The 18,108-nt window shown below is 41.6% G+C and overlaps 1 protein-coding gene across 1 annotated transcript in view; it reads left to right on the top strand.

Annotated features, from left to right (window-relative positions):
* The window catches only part of LOC144495749 (peroxidasin homolog), a 420,109-nt gene that overhangs the window by 197,212 nt on the left and 204,789 nt on the right, over positions 1-18,108 (top strand). Inside the window, exons 3-4 of the mRNA XM_078216142.1 lie at positions 13,682-13,753; positions 16,574-16,645. Of these exons, the coding sequence (XP_078072268.1) occupies positions 13,682-13,753; positions 16,574-16,645 (144 nt within the window). The remainder of the gene's footprint in view (positions 1-13,681; positions 13,754-16,573; positions 16,646-18,108) is intronic.

Here is an 18,108-nt window from a genome sequence, read left to right as displayed (position 1 = left end):
AGTGTAAGCAAGTTCCCTGACTCAGCACTGGAGGTCTTTGTGCAGGAGGTGGACAGGAGGAGAGAGGCCCCCCCCCATGCCATGTGGGATCAGGAGTCCCACCAGTTACTGAGTAGACAGTGGATAGATAACAATTACTATCAATGCAAATAGTGTCGCTCCAACAACTTATATGAAGTGCAGGAAGAAGTTTAATGGTGTCACACAAGTGGTCAGAGTTAGTGATTACATCATCAACTGTTATCTCCTTACAAATGAACCACTAACTGCACACAGCAGCCCCCTTTGGGGTTGGGCTCACTAGGTAAATAGTCGACTGAAGCAGTCATGAATAGAGCGAACAGGAAGGAGATGAGCTCGGAACCTACTCAATTCTTCCCCTTCCTTATGCTCCTTCTCCTCTTTCTCCCTCCCCTCATCTTCAGTTGCTTACTATATCTGGTAGTAATGACGGTACCCTACGGTGAGGCTATGCATGCTACAGCAGACCACAACAAATCATGATATGTATTCCTGAGAGTGTTGCAAGGCCCCGCCAAAGCAGTTCAGGCAGTCTGAGCATTGCTTGAGCACTATAGGTGTCTGCTCAATAATGATTCATGTGGTAGAATGGCTGTCTTTATATGCATGCTACCACATGTGGTTCAGCTGCACAGGAGAGTTATGAGCCAGCTGATCAGCAGTCACCCACTGGTTTTACACATTGGCTCAGAGGCAGCAATGGACTGGCACAGAATGAAAGCATCATGTCTGTTGTCAGAATGCTGGCTATTCACCTGCACGATGTGCTGAGTGTAGTCGCACACTATCTAGATATTCAGGGAGTTGAACTACAAGTGCTACACAGCCAAATTTTGCGGCCTTTGTCTTTTGTATTCCTGTGATTTATCTAGCAGCACCCGGATCTACAGGGTTATGCACTGCCAAGCAACATGTAACAAATTGAACACAGCTTGGATTCCTGATGCTGGCACACAATACGAGCCAATCAAAAAAATGTACAGCAGCCGTTTCTTACTGATGTTTTCGGAGCAGCTCCCCACGGAAGAGAAGATGAAGTTTCCATCAAAAATGATTTAATTATTTTCAGAAAAATGAGACATAATGTGAAGCAATCCAATGCATTTTTAATGATCTTCCCAGAGGAATGCCAATTCATTAACTGGAGCAAAAACAGAAATTGGTTTCCTAATTTTAAATTGGCCTTCATTATCCAAAATCCAAGTCATGACATTTTGTTTATTCGTCCACTATTACATATAACTATATAAAGTGTAAGCAGTTAGCTCGGGAAAAAGTTGGGCATATTCAGGATTAAAGGGAATTTTTCATTGAGTGGCATGTATGAAATGATGATTTTGTATCTGTCATCACAAAAAGAAGTGGGTGATGTGAAGGTTACACCAAAAGAGCAGAGGAAATTATGGACAGGATAATAATAGATAGAGAAGACGTACTAATAATATTAGCATTACCGAAAGTGGTTAAGTGACCTGGTTTGATCAATTACAGATAGAAGCAAAAGGTGGAAAAAGCTTGAGGCATTGTCGCAATCTTTCAATTCTCATTAGTACTGCTGCCTCACAGCACCAGGGACCCGGTTCAATTCTGGCCTTGAATGATTGTCTGTGTGGAATTTGCACGTTTTTCCAGTGTCTGCGTGGGTTTCGTCTGGGTGCTCCAATTTCCATCCACACTCCCAAGATGTGTAGATTAGGTGGATGCGCAGGGTTATAGAGGTAGGCGGGGGATCTGGGCCTGGGTAAGTCACTCTGTCGGACAGTCAGTACAGACTTGATGGGCGAATGGTCTCCTTCTGCACTGTCGGGATTCTGTGATTCATTGGATAGAGAAGTGTCATAGGACTGAGATTTGCTAATGTTATGCATGTGTCTGCAAAGTGATATAGATAAGTTATGTGAGTGGGCAAAAAATTGGCTGATGGAATATAATATGGGAAAATGTGAACTTATCCACTTTTGACAAAAAGAACAGATAAACAATATATTGTTTAAATGGAGAAAGATTGCAAAACTCAGTGGTACAGAGGGATCTGGGTGCCCTGGTACATGAATCACTAAACGTGAATATGCAGGTACAGCAAATGATTAGGGAGGCAAATTGAATGTTGTTGCTTATTGCAAAGGGAATGGAATATAAAATTAGGAACATTCTGCTACATTTGTACAGGGTGTTGATGACCCTACATTTGGAGGACTGTGTACGGTTTAAATGACCCACTAGGGAGCTATCATTTCTTTCAGTCTGTAAATTGTTGGGATCTGAAATTGTCTGGCTGGAAACATGAAAAATAATCTGATTCCATAAATAATTTTGAAAGGGGATTGGACTTGAGGTTGAAGAACCTGCAGGCTTTTAGACAAAAAGAGAGGATTTGGGATGGAGCATGGCTGTTCTTACAAAGAGACAGCACAGATAAAATGGGCTGAATTCTTTCCCTGGATGTACTCCTTTTGTGCTGTAAGTTCCTATGATTCTAACTGGACCTCTAACAAACACTGAAGCCCATTGTCATGTTTGAAGGTATCCAAATCACTGACAGCTTGCCATCTATACAGTTTGGTTACCAACATTCCAATAGCTGATGCAGCCCACATGCTCAAGCCCCAGCATTTAGATACATGATGACTTAAAAGCTCCCAAGTGAATTCAACAATACTGATGGACTGTAACCAATGAAAACCATGTAACTTAAGAGTACAATGCGCAGGTAAACTTACCACAGCTGGTCCAGCGAGGATCATTACAGCAACCAAAAATGCAAATGCTGGAAAATCTCAGCAGGTCTGACAGAAACTGTGGAGAGAGTGTATTTCGAGTCTGGATGACCCTTCGTCAGACAGAATTGGCTTGATGGTTATCATGAGCTAAGTGTGAAAAATCTTAGATCCCAAATGCATAATCATCAATAGAGTCAGCTGGCTCAGGTGCAGGATCAAGGATCTATCACAGAGAGTTGACTTAATTTTGAAATTTGATCAGCAGACATGTCATCTTGGATATATCACAATCCCCAATTGTGTTTATGTTCCCTCCCCCAAGAGGCTCCTTACTCATTTACCATTAGACAATTGACAGGTCAGGATTTGAATTCCTGCTGGATAGACAACCAGTTCCAGATATTCCTCATTTATGGAGAGATATGTGCACGCTCTCATATCCTGTTGCCAGATAATGTCTCCCTGCAGCAATCCCAAGTGGCAGACCTCCATTCGTCATATAGTGGACATATCCAAAGTAACTTACTGTTGATTAACCTTGACCAGTTTTCAGTACCCCTTTTTAACTCAGGTACGGTGAGATTGGCAATGGGTCAGGAGAAGGTCAACACAACTTTATTGAACACTTTATCAAGGAAAACCAATATTTATCAGACTCTAATATTGTGCTTTAATTAAACTCTATCAACCTCTATCAATGTCTTCACAGAACTCTTCAGTAATCAGTCTTAAATTGCTAAATAAACAGTCTCAAATCTCCATTAGCTATCTACTTCTGACACGCACTTTCAAGAATTCACTACACCCTATCCACAGGTCCCTATCACTATGTTTGAACTGTTTAGCTGAAAAGAATGGTAATACCCGTTCAATAAGGCTGGGACAGATTGTTCCTCGGTCTTTGAGTGTTGGCTGATGTTTCAGGATCTGCAGTCATCGATTTGGGCTTTCCCTCTCGTCTACGGCTGATTCTGGTCTTCAGGTCACCTCATTGGGGTGGTGCTCTGGGTTTGGTCAGTCTGATGATGCTCGCCATGAGGTACAAGGAACTGGAGATGCTGTGCTGCTTGGCTGCCAGTCGAAGGTGCTCTGGAAATGCCATTGAAGAAGGTGCAAAAAGCAGAGAGAGATGGGGCTCCAAGTTGCCCCTTTTATCTCCCTCTTTGCGCCCTTCCTGAAGATTCTGTGGTCTGTGTTCAATACTAGTATTGGCAGGGGCAGGAAGATCCAATGAGGTGACTACTTTCCATATTTGGAGGTCACAGAACATGATTTTGAACCTTCAACTGTCAAGTGCTGTCCTTGTCACGCTACGCCTCTTGTCACCTACTGAGCTGGGTGCCACCAAGTCTGCGTAGCATTCTTCTAACAAAGCAGGTAAACAACAGTTCATTCTGAAACACCTGGCCAGGCAGTTCCATGCCTGCCTGGTTTTGATGGGAAGTTGATTGTCCACGGCCTGGCTGCATGAATACTGTTAGTTCCAGCTCTGTAGTTTGCAAGTTGCACAATCGGCTAAGTTTAAACTTGGCTTCCACATTTCGAGTTTTTAATCCATGCTCATGAAAACTATCAATATTTCTGTAACAATCTTGGAGATTATGCATCACCTGACCATATTTGGACATATCCAAGGTATCTTACATTATGCCAGTCTGGTGCCACAGTCAAGGCTGCGTCATCATCAACTAACTAATGCAATAGTTTTGGAAAAGAGGTGAACTTGCTAAGTGGCGGACATGCCAAAATATGTAGTGATAGGTGAATGTTGATGGAACCCTCCCTTCCTGCACATTTTCTCGTGTCATGTCTTTGAGATGGGCCAAATGGCTACCTTCATCTGTAATTATCTTAGTACTTTGGCACTCACTTCGTACCAAGTTCTTTAGGAACTAAGAGAAAAACACACTTTTTTAAAACATGGGAATAATGAAGGGATTGAAACTGATTACTGCCAATTATGACTAATTTTAAGTATGCCATAAGTCAATTTATAAATCTTTTGCTGTATTAAAAATAAACACTTCAGCCAAGTTTGGCATATTTGAAGCGGTACTTACACTGAACTTTAGTCTCTCACGAGCAGACTACTTTGGTTAAATGGAGTGAGGTATTTGTCAACTGTATCTCCAGCAGCTACTCATGGATTACCATCAGCTTTAAATCCTTGCAGGTGTTCATGTGGCAGTGCCACTGGTAGACTTGTCATTGCTACTTGCATATCCATACAAGGCAACTGAAGGAGATAACAGGTATTTTTTTCCTCTATTGAGGTATCCTCTTTGCTATGCCCATTACTGGCTGGATTTCAATAGATGTATCATGGAAAAACCTTGCACTGATGCATTCCATGTGGCATTCATTATGCATTGAATAGGGGTAGTGTTAGTGAATCAGGAGACAGCTATGGAAGGCAGTACAGTACAAGTTTGTATAACTTGATAACAATCTCCAAACTTAAAAGTAAGAATACTAGTATATCAGGACTTCACTTCAACATTAGTCCTAAATTACTTTTTACTCGTTTGAACTTATGTGCCCTTGTCTTCCCATCAGAATTTATTTCAACTAATATTCTGGATTTTCCTTTATCATTCTCATAAAACTCATATACTTCTGTAAGGTTACGTCCCAGAAGCCTGTTATTCAGGCTGAGAAGCTCAAGTTATTCCAATCTTGCCTTTGAACTCAGATTTTTCTTACCTGAGATCAGCCAAACAGCTGTACAACATTTCAATGTCACGCTTATCCAAGGTGCGGACTGACCTGAGCATGGTTTGGTCACAACTTTCTCTGACTTGTGTTCTGTTTGCTCAACTGCTCAAATTCCTATTGACTTTGCTGTTTGATATGTAAAATCAAGACAATGTAGAGTCTTTAAAATTCTTCATGTTTAGTACTGTTGATAATATCTAGGCCCCAATTCAATTTCCTGTCCATTTTGAATGAAACCAAGCTTTCACACTCACTCTCCTTGAAAACTCACCCAGTATCCACCCAGGCAGACCTCAGGGGCCATTCTTGAGATCAAATAAAATAGAGTTCTAAGTTTCTATTGCAGACTTCACTATAATAAAGCTGACAGCATCATTCATCTCAGGATCCTGGACTATCAAGGAAAAGCAATCCTTGGGCTCTGAATTCTGATTACGAACCAGTGACCTGTGCTGGCAAGTGCACAATGTCTAGGTGCTGGATGAAGACATAATTTGGGGCGGCACGGTAGCACAGTGGTTAGCACTGCTGCTTCACAGCTCCACGGACTTGGGTTCGATTCCCGGCTTGGGTCACTGTCTGTGTGGAGTTTGTACATTCTCCTCGTGTCTGCGTGGGTTTCCTCCGGGTGCTCCGGTTTCCTCCCACAGTCCAAAGATGTGTGGGTTAGGTTGATTGGCCATGCTAAGAATTGCCCTTAGTGTCCTGAGATGCGTAGGTTGGAGGGATTAGTGGGTAAATATGTAGGGATATGGGGGTAGGGCCTGGGTGGGATTGTGGCCGGCGCAGACTCGATGGGCCGAATGGCCTCTTTCTGTACTGTAGGGTTTCTATGATTTCTATGATCTGTGATAATTAGGATGTGCTGTTTCTCCTTTGAAATTGAGCACCAACATTCCCTGTTAAGGCAGCACATGGAGAGTAACCACTTGATTGGACTCTATTGTGTGACTGGCAAAGAGGTAGCATCTATAGAAAAGCAAGGAAAGTAGTTGGAAGGGGAGGAAGAAAAGCTGTGTTAGATGACCCAACTAAGACTAATTACCAAACATAATCCCAGTAAGAATGCAGTTAAGGCTATGTTTTCCGGCCACGCTTGGCCCGAAACTGGAAAATCTTGCCCGAGGTCAAAGGATATTTGCATGGTCCCCCCCCCCCCCCCACCCCCCCCCCCCCCCCCCCCCCGCCTCCCCCCCTGAACCTGCTGTGATTCCTGTGGCGGACGGGACAGGAAAATTCTTACAGTACCGAGCTTAGACCTCTAGTTGCTAATCTATCAGAAATTCTATCAATGATGTTAGGGAGTGGATGGACATAACTGTCTTCTGCAATACTGTATCCTGTACCTCAGCAATGACGCCTTTCATTGTCTTGTAACCATATAAAATAGACAGTTATACTATTGAAACTGGTGGGAACATCAAGTGTATATCATATAAATATCCATTCAAAGTAATGCTGTCATCAACAAGGCTAACCAAGCACGAAAGAGTATTTATCAAAACAAAATATTTAAAGCCTTTATCAGTAATTTATAAGACCATATTACTAATATTAAAATTACTTATTATACAGTTTTGGTCAACTTAGCAAAAAATCATTGATGCATTTGAGAAGATTCAGAACTGAATGATGACATCCCTGCTTATATACTGACATGATCTAGACCACATGTGATACAACATCACAATCAAATACGCCCAGGATAATTATCGTTGCAATGCTATTGAGACCTAGCAAATGCCATTTGTATTACAACAGCCAAGTCTGAATAATAGAGCTGTTCACTTAATTGCTTTAGTGGGGTCAGGGACATAAAAAGATAGGGAAGTTCAGAATGTTTACGTGGGATCATTTGCTTATTTTAGGAGAGTGAACAAGCAATGCCTCAACAGAACAATGTGTTTCTTCCAAATCTAAACCATGGAGGGTTTGACAAGCTATTTTTGTCATAGAGGTACTGTCTCTTTAAATTTGAGGTGCTTTCAAAACAGTGCAAGGTACGCATGTGCTGTCGAAAGAAGTAGGTTTCATAGATGGAATAACATTCTCCTCATTCCTTTGTTTTGTAATAGTCTTATGCTGTATTTATCAGATACAAGATAGAATATTTAACCATGTATAATTCATTCAGGATGGAATTCTCCCAAAAATGACAAAGTGTCAGAGAGAAACATGCTGGTTTTCTAGAATATAGAATGTAGAAAAGCTACAGTACAAACAGGCCCTTCGGCCCACAAGTTGCGCCGAACAATTTCCTTACCTTCTAGGCTCATCTAGAAGGGGCTGTCATCTAGGCTCATGGGGTGGCATAGTAGCACAGTGGTTAGCACTGCTGCTTCACAGCTCCAGGGACCTGGGTTCGATTCCCGGCGTGGGTCACTGTCTGTGTGGAATTTGCACATTCTCCTCGTTTCCTCCGGGTGCTCCGGTTTCCTCCCACAGTCCAAAGATGTGCGGGTTAGATTGATTGGCCAAGCTAAAACAAAAATTGCCCTTAGTGTCCTGGGATGCGGAGATTAGAGGGATTAGTGGGTAAATATGTAGGGATATGGGGGTAGGGCCTGGGTGGGATTGTGGTCGGTGCAGACTCGATGGGCCAAGTGGCCTCTTTCTGTACTGTAGTGATTCTAAGATTCTAACTCTCTATCTTAATAGAATGTAGATCTGTTCCAGATCTTCCCACACTTTGCCATTTTTTCATGGGGTGGGGGGAACGTGGCGCTTAAAGACGCTGGCAAGCCTGGCTCCACAGAGATGGGGCAGCCATTTTTAAATGAAGTTTAAGAACCCCCATCTTTCCCCGATTCCTCTAAAATCCAGACCCTAGGTTGTTTTTTCCCCTCTGATGCCCTGCTCCTAGTGTCCTTGTAAGTAAAGTATTCAAACGTTTATGGCACTGTTCTCCAGATGGTAGAGTGAATGGATGCATTATCTGCTAAGTGGCTAAACCTTATAAGCCGTAAGGTCCCAGAATAAAAACCTTTGCTTGCACCCCTGACTGTGATCCAGTGAAATGGAATGTGCATCTGAGCCAAAGTCAGTGAAAAGGCAGGGAAAGCTTACAAGACCTGACATTCTTTTGTTGGTTGCCTCCTTTAGTTGGGTAAGCTTGATGGTTTCTGGTTAGCACATGTGAAATAGACTGAAAGTCCTTTCCTAGTTCTTGATATTAATTTTTACTTTATGCTTTATATACTTTGTAAAATAACATATATATTTTTATTCTTCCCTGAACTTTAGAATTGATAGGAATAGAAATGGAATTCCCTGCAATGATTCTGTATTATTTATCTGCTTAGAAATTGAATTTGTGAAAATTTTGGTTCTCACCTTGGTAAGGTCAAACATATGTCGATTTTACCCAGAGGGATATTGACATGACAATAATGCATAGCACTATGCGGTTTGGCTGATTAAAGTGTGTGGAGCTTTAATTGGCTTTGTTGCTTATCAGTTAACCACATTAATAAGAAACCAGCTCTAGGATCTAACTGTTCAAAGTCAAAAGCTCTCTGAAGATCAGTCGAGAACAGCCTTGTCAGTTTGCTCAGGATATAATCCTGCCAAAGAAAATCCTGTCAGAGAGGCATTAACATTGTCTAATAGTTACATAGCAGAATTTATAGTTGATAGTTTCACTCCCTGAGTCAACCCTCTCTCTAAAAGCAGACCATCTGCTTAGTCAGTCACTTGCAGTCTTATTCAATCTGATGAGGTCTCATTGTTCAGAGTTCAAAGATGCATGTCTGCAATTACCTCAAAAATTTATATCCGTTCTTTTTATATGGAAATAGTAGGAAAATGTTTCCTTGCATAGTTATAGCTGATCCTTGCAGAGAGACCTGGGGGTCCTTGTGCATGAGACGCAAAAACCCAGTCTGCAGGTGTAACAGGTGATCAAGAAGGCAAATGGGATGTTGGCCTATATCGCAAGGGGGATAGAATATAAAAGCAGAGATGTCTTGCTGCATCTGTACAGGGCATTGGTGAGGCCGCAGCTGGAATACTGTGTGCAGTATTGGTCCCCTTATTTGCGGAAGGATATATTGGCCTTGGAGGGAGTGCAGAGAAGGTTCACCAGGTTGATAACAGAGATGAGGAGTGTTGATTATGAGGAGAGACTGAGCAGATTGGGTTTGTACTCGTTGGAATTTAGAAGGCTGAGGGGGGATCTTATAGAGACCTATAAGATAATGAAGGGGCTGGATAGGGTAGAGATGGAGAGATTCTTTCCACTTAGAAAGGAAACTGGAACTAGAGGGCACAGCCTCAAAATAAAGGGGGGTCAGTTTAGGACAGAGTTGAGGAGGAACTTCTTCTCTCAGAGGGTGGTGAATCTCTGGAATTCTCTGCCCACTGAAGTGGTGGAGGCTACCTCGTTGAATATGTTTAAATCACGGATAGATGGATTCCTGATCGGTAAGGAAATTAGGGGTTATAGGGATCAGGCGGATAAGTGGAACTGATCTACTTCAGATCAGCAATGATCTTATTGAATGGCGGGGCAGGCTCGAGGGCTAGATGGCCTACTCCTGCTCCTATTTCTCATGTTCTTATGTTCTTAGAAACCATTCATGATTTCTGAGCAGAGTATGAAGGGAAATAGATAATTCACATAAATTACTAAAGTCCAGGTTGTGTTATGGTTCAGGTCAGAAACTCCAAAATGTTTCTGAAGCCCGTCTGAATCATAAGTTTTGTACCTTGAATTTGGCTAGGATAAGCACGATATGTTTCACTTCAGGTATAATTCAAATGACCACTCGGGAGCTTTTTTCAAACAAAGTTTAATTAAGAATATAGTTAACATGTTTGGTCAGAAAATTAGCAATAATTTTAATCAATTACAACCAACAAAACAACCACAATAATGTATAATCCTTAACAAATATATCTAAGATGTTTCAATCAAAACCAATCACATAAACAACCCTTTAAACAGATTCAACACAGCAAAAACTAATGTTCACATGATACTAGAATGGAGTCCTTTGGGTGGATTCTGCAGTTCTCTTGATAGACTCAGAACAGTTTGAAGTCAGAGTAGCTTCCCAGGGAGAGTCTCTGATCAGGCCACCAACAGCAAATTTTCCCCTTTAGAAAGTCAAGATCTTGTTTTCTGATAACCAACAGAATTTCCAAATAAAACAGGGAGAAAGAGAAACACTTCCTTTCAGCTTGTTTTCCCTTCTAAAAACTAACCTGCAGCTCAGAACTGAAAATGAAAGAGCACCTGACCTGACAACTCGTTTCCCCCCTACCAATGCAGGCTCATAAAACTTAAGCCACGTAAAGAGCAATAAAAGGACATCTGGTAGATAGCTCAGCAGCAATGAGAAACACTGAAGCTGTGAGAGCTCCAGAGATCAGTATTAAAAAAACTCTTTCTCAAAGGTACACTAACGTCACAGTTGCACTTTAAGAAATAAAAGAGGACTAATGTGCAAGTATAAATATGACTGAGGATACTTTCTAAACAAAGGATTAGCTTCATATCATCAATAAGCATGCAGCCTATGGTCTGGATTTTAATTCTTGAGGATGATATGCAGAGTTTGAAAATTCCCTGACTTGCCAAACACACCCAACCTGCCTTGGAATAAACTGTCCTGAATAACAGGGTCTCAGTTATGGGAGGTGGGGTGTGAGGCACAGATGCATGCTGGAGTCAGGTTGACTGCCCTTGCAAAGAGTTTGGAGGCAGTCACAGGAGCTGTTGAGTGCTGAGGCAGGCTGTTTGAAATGACCACCTTGGTACTCGGATTTTTTCCCAGTTGTTTTATTTAATATTAATTTCTCTCACCCTCAGCCCTCATTACCTCCGACACACTCCTCATGCCCCATCAATGCTAACTCTTGGCACCTCATTCCCCCATGCCAATCTATGTATCTCCACTCATTCCTGTGGACGCTTATCGCCCCAGTGCCCACTCATGGCAAACGCATGATTCTCACTCATATCCATGGTCTCATTGTCCCTGTGCCAATTTAGTGCCAGCACATACCATCCACCACCCTTTAACCTTACACCCTCCATGCCACTCACCTCATATCCACCATGAGCAGACCTCAGAAGCCATGCTGTGATGAAGTAAAATTAAGTACAGGTTTCACTGTATGAGAACACTTCCCTTGATAAAAGTTTATTCAATATGATTAAAATCCCACAAGTACTTAATCCCACATAAAACATACATTTATATTCACAATCTCACATCAAGGACAGTTAGTTCCTTAATAAGAACATAAGAACTAGGAGCAGATGTAGGCCATCTGGCCCCTCGAGGCTGCTCTACCATTCAATAAGATCATGGCTGATCTTTTCGTGGACTCAGCTCCACTTACCCGCCCGCTAACCATAACCCTTAATTCCTTTACTGTTCAAAAATTTATCTATCCTTGCCTTAAAAACATTCAATGAGGTAGCCTCAACTGCTTCACTGGGCAGGGAATTCCACAGATTCACAATCCTCAATTCAGTCTTAAATCTGCTTCCCCTTATTTTGAGGCTATGCCCCCTAGTTCTAGTTTCACCCACCAGTGGAAACAACTTCCCTGCTTCTATCTTATCTATTCCCTTCATAATCTTATATATTTCTATAAGATCTCCCCTCATTCTTCTGAATTTCAGTGAGTATAGCCCCAGTCTACTCAGTCTCTCCTTATAAGCCAACCCTCTCAACTCCGGAATCAACCTAGTGAATCTCCTCTGCACCCCCTCCAGTGCCAGTATATCCTTTCTCAAGTAAAGAGATCAAAACTGTACACAGTACTCCAGGTGTGGCCTCACCAGCACCTTATACAGCTGCAACATAAAACATAAAGTACCAAGGAACAATGAAGGACAAAATTCCATTTGCCTTCTTAATTACCTGCTGCACCTGCAAATCAACTCCTTGAGATTCCTGCACAAGGACACCCAGGTCCCTCTGCACAGCAGCATGCTGCAATGTTTTACCATTTAAATAATAGTCCATTTTGCTGTTATTCCTACCAAAATGGATGACCTCACATTTACCAACATTGTACTTCATCTGCCAGACCCTCTTAGATTATCTATATCCCTTTGCAGACTTTCAGCGTCCTCTGCACACTTTACTCTTCCACCCATCTTAGTGTCATCTGTGAATGTTGACACACTACACTAATAACTTCTTGGTGCTTTCAATCAGAATGAGAATTTACAACCCCCCACTGGCGGCATGGTGGCACAATGCTAAGCACTGCTGCCTCAGTGCCAGGGACCCGGGTTCAATTCCTGGCTTGGGTCACTGTCTGTGCAAGTCTACACATTCTCTCCATGTCTGCATAGGTTTCCTCCGGGTGCTCCAGTTTCTTCCCACAATCCAAAAGATATGCTGGTTAAGTGCATTGGCCATGCTAAATTCTCCGTCAATGTACCTGAGTGTGGCGATTCGGGGATTTTCACAGTGATTTGATTGCAGTGTTAATGTAAGCCTACTTGTGACACTAATAACTAAACTTTAAAAAACTTAAAACTTAATGACAGGTTGTGAAAACAGTCAAACATTAATAATTCTATAATTATATCACTGTAAGCTTATTTCAACAAACATATACTGAAATTGAAAACACATTATTTTCAACTCAGAGACACATCAGGCTTCAAAATTTTAAGGGATTTAAATAATCTGACATCTTGACAGTTCCACAGATGTTGTTCACCTTTAACGAGCATTTACATCTGCTGTCAAAAATCACACACTGCAGGGACTGGACCTTGCTCCAGTGAAATGGGATCTGTTTGAATTCAGCAATAAGTTCAAATGGCTCAGGGTTCAGGTTTTCCCCACATGTATGAATCACATCTCCCACCGTTGAAAATAGGATCTGTCAAAAATGAGGTCAGGACCTCCAGACCTGGGTGCTATTTTAGATCAGGCATGGAGTCTCCGTGACCCTATACAACTCCAGGACCTTTAAATTCAAAAAGAACTTAATCACTGAGTTAATTCTTAATGTTAAATTTTGGAGTTCACACCAGCAATTTTAAAACATAAAGTACCAAGGAACAAGGCACTCGCTGCTGGTACGTATTCAGAAAATGCACCTTGACTCTACTGATTTACTGAATAAGAGGAAGGTTTCTGTCATGTATTATGAACAATATGAACCTGTTCTGTATGAAGGGAATTTCTCTTGTTCGTTGGCATGGAATATGCTGTGAAAATGAAAATTTATATTGTTTTTTTTATGTGCAGGTTATTGAACAATAACCAGATCAAGAGAATACCAAGGAAAGCATTTGAAGACTTGGACAACCTGAAATACCTGTAAGTGCTAGAATGTATTTGCTAATATTGTTACACATGTTGACTTCAATCTAATTCAGTGCTCCATATTTTGGTCATTGTGTTGATTTTGACAATCGATCAACAGAGTACCAAAGCTGGCTGCCTGAATCTGCTGGAAGATGGTCTGGTCTACTTTGAGGACTAGGCCTCAATAAAACACTGAGCTGCTGCAGCACCATACAGACACCATTTTCCAGTTTACCAGCCCGGTGCAATATCCAGGGACCCAGGGCTGAACTAGCTGCCAGAATGGTGGGTTCTTCTGGGATGACTCACCTCCAAAGGTGCCACTATGGATGGGGAGAAACCCATGGTAATGGTCGCCCACATTATCCTTATGAAACCTGGAGCATCGCTTTTGCTCCCTCAGGGTGGATAAAAATATATTTCACGCTTCCCTTTTTGGACCTCTTCTTTGCGCCCACCGCATTTGAGAGATAGTAACTTCTATGTTGCATACTCTGCCCATTGGGTTTTTTGTATATTCTTTCACAGGATGTGTACAATACATTTATTGCCCATAAAGAGGTATATGGTGCTTGTGACAACCTGGTTTCTGCCAGTCATTATGATTATAACAACAATTACTATTTATTAACTAACTCAAAATATGTACAGAGTGCTTTAATATGCAGACTCTCCATTCAGCTTTAGGATCGATTCTGATGGTAAAAGCCCTCACTTCACCCTGGATTTGCATGTTCCTGGCCCATTGGGTGATCGGTTCACATGGCCCTCCGGAAACTCACCACTTAAAAGGGCTCAGTACTACAGTGTCACAGCAACTCGGACTCCTTGGAGTGTAGTTGGGGGTGTGGGGGAGGGGGGGGCAGTGACTTAGTTATATGGGCAGTTGGAGCTAATCAGATTGGTGCCAACAGAGTGGAGTTCAATCCCTGGTTCTCAGTTAGGGTTGATTCGAGACCTGCTTCCTTGCCCTGCCCACAATGGAGGTTGTGGCATTATAAGTTACACCTGCTTTTGGGCAGAGAACTCAAGAAGAATAGAAATTTACAATATTGTTATCTACTTTGGTGACATTTTCTCAAATGCAAGAATAAATTAACCAGTATAAACAATTTTGAATATTTGATTTGAGCTTAACTGGCCAGCGCGATCATTGTTCCATCACTCTGTAAGCTTGTAATTTGTAGGTATCATAATATCACTAAATATGTTATGTTCTGCTCATAGACTTACTTCCTTAGTGTTCCTTTGTTTTGTTCTTCACAAACTAGTTTCTGTGGTATGATTCATGACGTGCCTTTCTATTTTGGTTAAATTGTAATGAATAAATTAGGTTTTTCAGTTGATGCCATGGGAAGTATGTGTGTCCCACATATTTGGCCATTCCAGCATTCCAATGGTTCATTAAAGAGTTATGTTTCATTTCACCATTTAATAGTTAGAAATTCAAACAGGAAACAAGACAAAGCATTTACCCAACCAGCTTGCTTCTTCTGCAAACCATGGAATATGTTTTCCATCATAGATATTAACCTGGTGCCCAGAGGCCATCAAGCAAAATAACTTAATCTCTGTAATTTAACAGTTCAAACTCAGTCTATTGACTTCTGCAGATAATCCCCAGGTCCTATCAGCACCAGAAACATTGTCCCCAAAATTGCAGACTCGGAGGATGGTGTAAGCTGTCCATTATGCCTTTATAGCGTCAGACATTTCTGAGAAGGTTGATATAGATCTGAGTTTCTTCAGAGATGTTATCTGGTATAAATTCTATGGATTGTCAGGAAATGCATGCAGGTGCAGTTATTCAGGATTCATAGAATGAATGATGCATTGATAAATGTAAGGAGCACAGGGTGAAGTAGTGAGACTTCTCTGTGCTTGCACATAATATAGGATGTAAGAATCTAACATGACTGTCACTGACTGACTTTGCTTCTTGAACATGGTTCCATGAGACACCTCAAACAGCGTTTCTTGGGTGAAATTTTCCTGGAAATTGACAAATGCTGATGGCAAGCTGGAAAAGATGGCTTTCTCCGCTTTTTCGTGCAGCACTCAGGAAAAGAAAATTTGAAGTTGTGGCTTCCACGGCAGGGCGGCTTCTAATTCACCCACCTTCCTAGCAACCTAGAAAGCGAAGGATCATTTTTAAATGCATTATTTTCAAAAACCCAAGTTATCATTGATTTCACAGACCCTGTTCAAAATGAGGGCTCCCTCTTAACATGGTATGGCTCGCTTGTGTCCTGTGGCATTGATTATGCTGAGTAATTCGCATTTTTCTATTATTAGTCCTGACTGCTTTATTTTGTATTAATCCATGTTCTTCTATTTGAACGTAGAAAAAAAAATGTAACTTTTGTTCCTTAAAGACCAAGGCTACTCCTGCTTTACAATAAGTGTGTGCCATTCACATACACCTGCTAAAGGTATAATGAGGCTCATGCATCAACAAAAACCTATTACCAAACACACCATAAGACTGGTAAAGCAAAGATACAAATGACTGACTAGGGCTGGGGATTTCCTATAACACACACCAGTGAACTGTCTCACATCATTGTGATTTGCTGTATATTACGAAGCAGCCTTGAATAATTTATGGATCTATAGGTGAAAAGGTTCCTGCGGGTCAAAATGAGGATGCTGAGAATAAAAAGGGTCATTAGTTATAAAGTCTTGTGGAGAAAATATATGAGAGAAAATGGGAAAAAAGCAGATAAATGGAATTTCAGTTGTTAACTGTGGGAGATGAGGTAGCATAGGCATTGACCAAATGTGTCCTTTTGTATCAATGTTTCTCTGGTTCAATGTCTGATTTATTTTCAGCTACCTGTACAAGAACAACATTCGTACAATTGACAGACAAGCATTTAAAGGGCTTGTGTCGCTGGAGCAGCTGTAAGTAAACTTCATTGTTGCAAAATATTTTAGAAATGCTTTATTTTAATAAGACATTTCTGTACCTTTTAAAGTCTTTGGTCCTGAAATTCTTGGGAGTCTGTTCCATCCATTTAAGTGTGACAGAACTTAATTCCCAACCTCTCTGGGGTTCCAGTTATACATCCTGAGGATGAGGCTACATGCATAACTAGGGCAAGTGAAGTACACAGTTATGTCCTCTTCAGTAACGTTTGCCCTAGTATGTTGGCGTGCTTGTGATGTCCCCTCTGGCCTGCAGAAAATGCATGAAGGAAAGGAAGAAAGACATTTCTGATCACTGTAGAAACTAGAAGCAGGTGTAGGCTATTTAAGCCTGCTCTGCCATTCATTGCGACCATGGCTGATTGTCAAATTCAATATCCTGATCCCCCTTTCCCTCCAAATCCCTTGACCCCTTTAGCCCCAAGAGCTATATCTAATTTCTTCTTGAAATCGCACAATGTTTCAGCTTCAACTAAATTTCTGACCACCGGACATCTCAATGGGCTTTACAGCCAATGTAGTGCTTTTGGAGTGTCGTCACTATTATGAGAAACACAGCCACCAATACACGCACAGAAAAGCTCCCACAAACAATATGAGAATGATCAGATGATTGTTTTTTGTGATATTGATTGAAGGATAAATATTGGTCAGGAGAGCAGGAATATTTGCCCTGCTCTTCTTCGCAATAGTGTCATGGGCTATTTTGCAATCAGTTGAACCCCAGTTGAATGTCTCATCTGATAGATGGCACCTCCAGCAGTACAGCATTCCCCCAGGACTGCACTGGAGTGTCAGCCTTTCTTTTCTGCTGGAGCTTTGGAATGGGAGTTGAACCCAGAATCTTGTGACTCCGAGGTGGGATTGCTACCAACTGAGCCACAGGTTGCATTCCTATCGGAGCTATTGTGTTCCCAGGGTGCGTTAAATTAATCTGCTTTGAGATTGATTATGTACGGTACATAGGAAAGCATAGGGGCCTTTCCCAGGCCCAGAATTATACAATTGCCTGTTATCAACAGGCATTGGTTTCAGTTGACTTATTAGAAAATGCCCTGAATGGAAATTGCATCAAAAGCCCTGAGAGCCTCCTCGATATGTGTCCTTGCTAAACTCGTATGCTATGTCACAGGCCACAGCAAACTGGGCAGCATTATGGTAATGCCAAGTTTCACACCAACTTCCTGGGCACCATCAGCAGAAATCAGGCCTCCCACCATTTTCAGCCCCCAGGAGTTTCAGGGCTTTTTGACTTTAACACTGTTTTTAATTAATTTCTCCTCTCAATTTTAAGTATATACCATACTTAGATTGCGAAGACAATTGTTCCAGTCAAAGGTGAGATGCTGCTCCATTATTGGTTGTGTGCAGTTGCATTTCTTTTCTCCAGTCAGTGACTCATCATTTCCCACATTCTGTACACACTCCCCAAATTTCCA

The sequence above is a fragment of the Mustelus asterias genome, chromosome 7, assembly GCF_964213995.1.
Source record: "Mustelus asterias chromosome 7, sMusAst1.hap1.1, whole genome shotgun sequence".
NCBI lineage: Eukaryota > Metazoa > Chordata > Chondrichthyes > Carcharhiniformes > Triakidae > Mustelus > Mustelus asterias.
The sequence above is the reverse complement of the archived record's forward strand: the minus strand, read 5'-3'. Positions and strand labels throughout refer to the sequence as shown.